Below are 8,810 nucleotides of genomic sequence, written 5' to 3' on the forward strand. Positions count from 1 at the left end.
CCAATGAGACGGCAACAGGCCACAAATAAATCAAGTTGATCAGTCAGTATCGATATGCCGTTTGTGCTGCGCTCAAGCGGTGAAAAACAGTGACATCACAGCACGCACAAGCAGCTGGTGGCAGTGTAGAAACCCTAACTGTGGCACTGTTACACATTCCAGCTGTCAGAGGGAGTAGCCATAATGCAACGATCCCTCTGTACCTTACAGTCAACAAGCAACAGACCACAAAAATAAAAACAAACAAACAAACATGTAAAACAAACGCAGCCAGCTCTATTTGTGACATCATTTCTGCTGAACAGCAACAAGATGATAACGTAGCTTTTATGCTCCGTAAACACAAAACCACTAACAGTTGAACTCAAAGACTTGATGGACCTAAAGTGGACCTGTCCTCCCTCCCTCACTCACATACATACATTAATAACCATGGCTAACCTTTCAAACATGAGGTCAGTGCATGTGCAATCTCTGGGAGTTGTCTGGCTTTAGAAAGCTTCCCCCCCATTCTTGGCTCAATGTGATATGAAGTCTGTTTATGCGCAGCAGCCAATCAGAACAAAGTTTAAAAAGGAAGGAAGCTGAAACAACTCGTTTCCGAAGATGAACTGAGGAGCTGCAGCAAGGCCCGGGGTAGGATATATAAGGAATTGTGAATCACATAAAGCTACCATCCAAGAGCTGGAACAAAGCATTAGAGGTCCCCTTCAAGTCTAATTTAGTCATTCACCTTTGATTTCGGCACAATAACGTCTTAAAGATTTGGCCAAGCATGAGAGGCTTTGATGAATGGCAGAAAAAAACAAAGACAAAAAATGTACATGGCAGATGGCGATGGTGAATTTAGCCTGACTTTAAAAAAAAAAGAAAGAAAGAAAAAAAGACATTAAGATATAATAGAACCATACCAAATATAAAAACATCTATTTATAAATAGAAAAACTCACAATAAAGAAAATTACCCTTAAATTAGAGGGAGGGTGCAGTAGAGTAAGAATACAGTGAGTAACAGCGCTGAGAGCAGTGCATTGAAATAATAAAAAAGAACAATAAAATATCGACACACATTAATAATAAGGTATATATAGAGGATATTGTGTGTACAGGTAGAAATGTACAGCAAACCAACATTTTGTTTAACAGTGTAACTAGATAGAGGTTGATGGTAATGGAAATGTGTAAAAGTACAGTAATTCACAAACTCAACCTGAAAACACTGGTGTCAGAAACATGATTCACAGACTGTAGGAACACAGACAAGCATGACTCCCACACCCACATGAAATGGAATGACCCAAGGCTGTCGATTTTGTGGTTTTCGGTTTGTTTTTCTTGGATGTGTTCTCGCTCACGCAAAAGCACTGAGTCTTCCCAGAGCTCCAGGGGTGCGCGGGGCTCCCTGGGTGCCGCTGCCCTCCTTTCCCGTCTCTCCCCTCCTCTTAGGGCGAGCCAGCTGCGGTTGTTGGCGGCTCTAAGCTGCGGCGGCCTCCTCCAGCGCTGGCAGCAGGCCTTTCTCGGTCAGGTGAGCCTTCAGGGAATTGAAGATGTAGAGCTGCTGATCTGGACGGAGGGCCAAGAGCTGCTGGATCACCTTGGTGGGGTTAGGGCCCCTGAAAGAAGGTGGAGAAATGCTTAGGCACAAATGTACTTAAAGTTTTATCCAGAAACCACTGCCTTTAAAAATAATTTCTAAGAAAAAAAAAGGTGGGGACACAACTTATAAGACTTATTTTAAATGCAGTACAGAGTGCGGACAGAAAAGCAGGTTTGGTGTAGGGAGGGAGTGGGTTGACTCAAAGCCTGGCCTCTGCAGTGGACTTTGGCTTATGGGTCATCTGCTCAACCAGTGGAAATACAGTGAGTTGGTTGATTAGTATGTTGATTCGAGACACGATGAGTCCTTCAGAAACTTGCAAAGAAACCACTAAACATACAATTATAGACCAACTAGCATATTTTATCTTTTATCAAGTATGACTTTTTTTAATTGTTCTGCAAAGATATTAAGGTTAACAGACAAATGAAAAAGTGTACATTTAAAGTAGTGATCACCCAATTTTTCTTTACCATGTTTATATGTAACAGGAGACTTATTCTATTCTGTACATACAGTAACAGGATATAAACAGTACAGTATGAAAACTGCACAGACCTATTGATTCATGTCAGGTGATGCAATGTGTTATGATCCATGCTCACTGTGTGATTTTTGGTTTGCCTCAGGATTTGTGTGGGTGTATGTGCAGAGAGTGCAGGGATGGAGTCTGCTGATTGGTTCAAGTCTCTGAACTGGACGCCATGATGGACACGACCACCTTAGAGTGTTTTCACACCTGTAGTTCTTTCTTTCTTTTTGTAAACTTGTCGTTTATTTTTTTCTTTTATTGTCTAGTTTGTTTTCACACAGAAAAATTTAACTGTGTTTAGCGAACCAAAACGTGTCCTACGAATCAGCTGAAAATGTTCAGTCTGCCCATAGGTCAGGTGTCTGGGGCAGGAGAAACAAAAGTAAATACAGCAAGAGGGTAGGGCTGTTCGAGATAACGATATGACGATATAAAAACGTCTATGTTTCATTTCACGCTATCGTTTGTTTCGTGGTGTCGCAAAATAAACTGTTTACAGCAATATTTTCTCATGGTTTTGATGGTCACTGTAGTGGCTATATTAATTTATTAAAGCTCTCTCTTTCTCTTATATTTAATATAACCCCACTAAGGATGGACAAGCGCCTGTTTTTATGTGTTGTCAATAGCAACAACGACAGTAAAACCATCGCGTGTCCGCTTGTTTATTTTCCACATTAACCTTTCACAATAAAGCTCAAGATCCTGTTGAGACTTTTCAAAATAAACAGAATCACATGAAAAAGTATGCACTGAGAACTGAGAATCAGTGGCATTTAAAAGTAGAGCCTGAGGCTTTGAAAACTTCCGTATCTGTCATGCAAATAGTTTTACTAAATACTGATTATACACTGTAAATACTGAGCACCTTATTGGAGATTAGTAGGAGTGAGAAGCGCTTCGTGTGAATGCGTTTGTCTTGTATTTTTAGAAGCTAAGAGTAGCAAGTTATTGTTTGCTGTTAAACATAGAGAGCTAACTGCACAGTACTGCTAAATAAGCCCACCTTAACTAATGTTAGCAGTCACTAAGACCACTGATTCTCCTCATATCACAGATAAATTCATAATTTCTCCTGATCTTCTGTTCCTGGTCTACTTATTAGCCCAATAGGCTACTAAATGTAAGGCTGTGGTCCATGTCTGCAACGTTCACCATATCCACAAAAGTTGAAACTGACAAATCAAGATTTGCAATTTCTCCTGGATGTGCCTTATTCAACCTCACTTCACAGAAACCATCCCTTCAGTCTGTGCAGACGGTGAACATTAGCTTACACTGAACTACTAGGTTTTATTACAAGCTTTAACGCTGCTTAAGCAACATAAAGAGCATGTAAAGGACAAAGACTGACAACAAGCAAGATGAAATACATTATATTATATTTTAAACTTCATAAATATATGCTTACCTAATGAAGCTAGCAATGTAGACATTAACAAATGTGGCCATGAGGTACTGGCAGTCAAATCTGTCCATAATGCCTCCGTGACCTGGGATGGTATTTGCAAAATCCTGAAAGATGACATACAAGCTTAAAGCTACAAAAGACATGACATTCTGTGCGTGTGTGCGTTTTTAAAAGCCTTGCTTATATGCTCTGTATCTCTTTCAGAGCCTACTCCGTGGTAGGTTCTTTCTCTTTTCCAAAAATGGCCCAGAACGAAGTGTCACAATGGCTTAAGAAACACAAACACTGCTTGATAATCATAGGCCACATCCAACTTATGTGTGGTGAATAGTTTCTGTTGGTCCACATCCATACCTTGATTTTGAAAGCTCTCTTGAAGCCGCTAGCAAAGAAGCCACCAAAGGGTCCCACGATGGAGGCAAAGGAGGAGAGGGCAATGCTGTGGATCTGGAATGGATACAGGCGCACTGTGGTCTGTGGAAACATAGGACACGTTACATCCAATCTTGTTGAAACTCACAACTTGGGCCTGACAGTTTTAATAAGATATTGCCTTATGTTTGCTCTAGGTGGGTATAAAACTTTGTATACTGTGTTTCAAGCTGTAACAGGCTGTAAGGTTTCCTTTAGCGCTGTTCAATAAAATTCTACAAGCTCTGCATACTTTTAATGTGTTGGTGAGAGGACTGTAAGAAGCCTAAATACTGGCACAGGATGAACCGCAACAAATAGCCACTGAATCTTACCCATCCGGTGACAGACTCCAGCATACTGGGGAGGAAGTAGTCCTGGAGCTGAAACAGCTCTGATGGCTCACAATCCACCTGGAAGCTGTTGGAATCGTTGTTGAACTCCACCGGACACACAAAGTAGCGATAGCCAGCCATGACGTAGGAGAGCTGTGAAGAGAGCAAAGTTATGCTTCAATCGTGTCACTTGTCACCAACTAACTGGACAGAGATCAGAACTGACTGCTTTCCTGTGTTCTCGGCCCAGCCAGTCAGCCTTCCCACATGACCAATTACAAAGGAGTTTGTGCATGCATGTGCACAGTGCCGGCACCAGTAACGCATTAATGTGTCATTAGTATGGAAACTAGACGCTGTGACTGGAGACAACAACAGCTACAGCAAACCCAGTATAAAACTACACTTAATACACCCTCACCCAGCTGAACATGGGCATTTTAAAAAAGCTACCAAAGCCAAAGAGGCTAAAGCTAAAGATATCCAGAGCTCAGAGCAATCAACCTCAGCGTGAGTCTCAGCCACAAACATTTGTGATGAGTGCATGTTTAATTAAGACAAACACATTGTGTTTGAAATGATTTGCTTCAGAGCTCATTACGCCCCGGAAATATGACACATACAGAAACTGAAGTGATGAACAATGATCCCCTCGAGGCCTACAGGTAAACGATGGGGTGGCAGCAGGGTTAGAACCGCAGACACCCACACAAGGAAGCAGTCGCAATGATGTTAGAGTGAGAGCTGAGAAGATGCAGCTTAAACAGGCATCTAAATCAGGAAGGTGCGGCTGGTATATGACATGAGGAGAGTGAGTTTTTCTGCCCTACACAGCTGATTTTACTCTATTTAACCATAATTCATTGTGAGATAAATACCACTTTGCATATTCAAGCAGCTCCTACAGAATGCTACACCGCTAAGAGCTAAAAGGAAAAAAATAAATAAATAAAATTCACATCCTACCATGATTCCAAAAACTATGGTGGAGAAGAATCCACCGATGAAGCCCTCCCAAGTCTTCTTAGGCGACAGCTGCAACAGCCAGTATCAAAGAAATCATACACCACCATACAGAGCACAACAGCCTTTAGGTGATTTGCTACATGCATCAATAATTCACAATAAACATTATATTAAAAACATTAAACATTTATATATTTGCATTCCATGTTTAAGCAGCTTCAAACGTTCAAAATAACCAACCTTGATAAGAGGGGTTCGCCCAAAGAAGAAACCAAACATGTAGGCCATGATGTCATTACAGATCACACAAGAAATGGGCACAATGAACCTGATCACACAAAGAACAGTTTACATGGCAGGTGTATGGATATTTGCATTAAGGTGCAAAATAACTGAATTTTAATTAGATTTAGAGAATTGGATAAGGAGCCTTTAACGTACCAGATCATTCCCTCAAACAGGTTGTGAATGATGAGGTGAGACTGGGTCACAACAATCAGGAGAGTCACATGGGTCCAACCAAACTGTGCAGACGGGCACAAGATCAATGACGTGTAGTTAAATTCATACATTTTTGGACAATGACACAGGCTCTGTAAATTTTGTTTATAATCAGTGTCACGCAGAAGAGTTTTATCTGTATTGATTGTTTAACTAGCGTTTCTCACTTGTTAGTCTATATAAGAGCATAACAGGGTACAAATATTTGTTATGTTTTAACCTTGTTGTGAAGCACTTTGTTTTAAATGTGCTATATAAATACAGTTGTATTGTATTAGTACCTGCTGGTCATGTTTTAGATGGTTTTTACAAGCCTTTGTGTTACCAAAAAAAACTGTTACTGTGTTTACATTCGGGTGTTTTTCTTAAGACCACTAGTGTTTCAACATAAACCTGCCCCACTGTAAACACACAGCTGTAAACACACAGCTGGATCCTTTTACTTTGGTACATCGACAACATTATTTCAACTATGGCTGCCCCTCCCTGAGCCTGGTTCTTCTTTCTGGTTCTTCCTGTTAAAAGGGAGTTTTTCCTTCCCACTGTCACCAAAAAAGACTGTTGGATTTTCCTCTGTATGTATTATTGGAGGGTCTACCTTACAATATAGAGCGCCTTGAGGCGACTGTTGTTGTGGTAAAACTGAACTGAATTGAACTGTGACAAAGACGTATTCAAGATATATGTTGCACTGATTGTTGAGGAAGCCTTTTTTTTTTTTTAACATAATTCAATATTTTTATTGATTCAACTGTAACTACAGCTATTCTTTCATTAGCTTAGATTAAGCAGGTCTGGAGATGATTCTACATGTTGGATTTGGCCTCCACAAAATGGAGGTCAAAGTTGCTCTCAATGCAAAGGAAACAACATTTCATAACCTGCCAACAGTAAAACAAATCTGACAGAAATAGCAGGCACATTAGGTATGGCCAAATCAAAGTGGAATGTACTAGTGGGGGTTTTTTCTGCAGGATCCGTCTCTGACCCAATTTCCCTTTTACTTGAGGGTTTATATTTTAGCTAGCCTCATGAATAAGCCAGTAGCCTTGAGGCAGGATGCACGGAGTATGCAGGGCAGCACTTACCATGTAAAACTGAAGGCGGTAATGTTTCTTCACCAAACTCAGCACAAACATACAGAAACCTGCAACAACAGGACGACTTATTAAGACACACAGACCAACAGCATCTGTAAAGAGGAGGAAACCTCCTTAAGGTCATCTTTGGTCAAACTGATTCAATCTAGCTTGACTTATTTCACAGCATGCCTACTTTAGGATGCAGTGAATATTTTTCTTTTACGTGACTGAGGAAACGAGAGGATGTTGTAAAGCAAAGAATATCTGAGAAAATGTGGCCTGAACGGAAGTTGACTCAGACATACTGACGCTGCTGGTTTCCTGGACTCTTCAGACTGACAGTAAAGCTTCTTCAAGCAAGACATTAAGATGTACAGGATGACAAAACTCTGCATTAAATGTCACTTCAAATCACGAGCTTCAGAGCATTTGTGCTCAAAGTCATAACGAGCCATTCAATTGCACCTTAAATCTAGTAGGTAAGACAGTCTGGGTGCTTCCTTCCTCCCCACATCCTGTTTGGCATCAGCAAGAAGCTATAGTAGTAATGTATTACTAACTGACAAAGAAGTACAGGAAGTGGAACATCTAAAGTTAGCATAGTAACTGAAACAATAAGCTTTGAACTAACCAACATATAAAACCTTGAGACTCATTTTTCCATCAAAGCATGCCTGTGTGCTTCCACCAATCAGTCAAGTCCTAGTTTACATCACTTGAAACTCAAATAACATAACTGAATAATATGATATGTATTAATATATAAATTCAGTGGTTATAACCAAAAATACCAAATTTGAAGAAACAACCTTGAGAGATATCTGAAATAGAATTACAACACACACACACACACACACTAAATATGTACACAGCTTATTGCAACTCAGATTCCTCTTTCATCTCTAATGTATTTATCAAATGCAGTATTCATAACTGTTTTTATTCTATTTTTAAAATGAGCATTTTTTCTATTTATATATGTGGGTTTTTCTGTTCGGCATCTGTTGGTGATAGTAAAGGAACAATTTCATTGTACAGGGAAACATTTTTCTTTACTGTGCATACAACAATAAAACTTTGAACAGTTGAATGACTCATGGAAATATTACTGATTGTAAATGTATTTTGTTGAGTCAGACTGACCAATCACTGACATCTCTTAAAAGAAATTTGACACTTCTGGTTGCTATGACAATGTAAACTGCATCTAATGTCTGTTTATTGATTGTGCACTTATCTCATGTTCAGCAGTTTGTTTTAGTGTAATAAACATTTATTATAAGTCATTACTGAATAACTTGGAAGAATGTTTGTTGTGGGCAGCCGGCATGATGACGTTAACACAGAATCTACAGCAGGACTTTGTGTCTTTCTACCTGTGAGGTAGAGCGCGAAGGAGATGAAGCGGTGGTATTTGCTGAGGATGCGAAGGGGTTCCTCCCTCTGAACCAGTGTGAAGAAATAATCTGTCACGGTCTCACCATAGAAGAAGTAGTTCACACACAGCAGGAAGTACCTGTAATTCAAAGGGTTAGAATAAATGTACGCAACTGATGGTGTTGTCACAGCAGCTAATCAGACTCTGAATTCAATATGCCAGCGGGGGGAAAAACACAAATACAAATAAATCAACAAGGCTGACTAACTTCTCTTCATGAAAACTGCAGACAGCTAAAAGTTTACACCTGTACATGGAGAACAGTGTTCCAAGGAGTTTGAGTTTCCTGGCATAGTGAATATCAGGATTACACTACACTATAAACCACTACTGCTACAAATCAAACAGCACTGATGATTCATTGTAATTCTGCTATAATATACAGTGGGGCAAAAAAGTATTTAGTCAGCCACCGATTGTGCAAGTTCCCCCACTTAAAATGATGACAGAGGTCAGTAGTTTGCACCAGAGGTACACTTCAACTGTGAGAGACAGAATGTGAAAAAAAAAAATCCATGAATCCACATGGTAGGATTT

At 39.9% G+C, this 8,810-nt stretch overlaps 1 protein-coding gene across 1 annotated transcript in view; it reads right to left on the minus strand.

Moving 5' to 3' along the window:
- Positions 1-913: 913 nt before the first annotated feature.
- Positions 914-8,810, minus strand: part of cds2 (CDP-diacylglycerol synthase (phosphatidate cytidylyltransferase) 2) — a 17,670-nt gene continuing 9,773 nt past the window's right edge. The window contains exons 5-13 of the mRNA XM_005746114.1: positions 8,212-8,351; positions 6,842-6,900; positions 5,694-5,776; positions 5,493-5,580; positions 5,253-5,321; positions 4,287-4,439; positions 3,895-4,014; positions 3,541-3,644; positions 914-1,613 (exon numbers count right to left, since the gene is read on the minus strand). Coding sequence (XP_005746171.1) covers positions 1,475-1,613; positions 3,541-3,644; positions 3,895-4,014; positions 4,287-4,439; positions 5,253-5,321; positions 5,493-5,580; positions 5,694-5,776; positions 6,842-6,900; positions 8,212-8,351 — 955 coding nt within the window. The 3' untranslated portion in view covers positions 914-1,474. The remainder of the gene's footprint in view (positions 1,614-3,540; positions 3,645-3,894; positions 4,015-4,286; positions 4,440-5,252; positions 5,322-5,492; positions 5,581-5,693; positions 5,777-6,841; positions 6,901-8,211; positions 8,352-8,810) is intronic.

The sequence above is a fragment of the Pundamilia nyererei genome, unplaced genomic scaffold, assembly GCF_000239375.1.
Source record: "Pundamilia nyererei isolate P.nyererei 1_Seehausen unplaced genomic scaffold, PunNye1.0 scaffold00172, whole genome shotgun sequence".
In the NCBI taxonomy this organism is placed as follows: Eukaryota; Metazoa; Chordata; class Actinopteri; order Cichliformes; family Cichlidae; genus Pundamilia; species Pundamilia nyererei.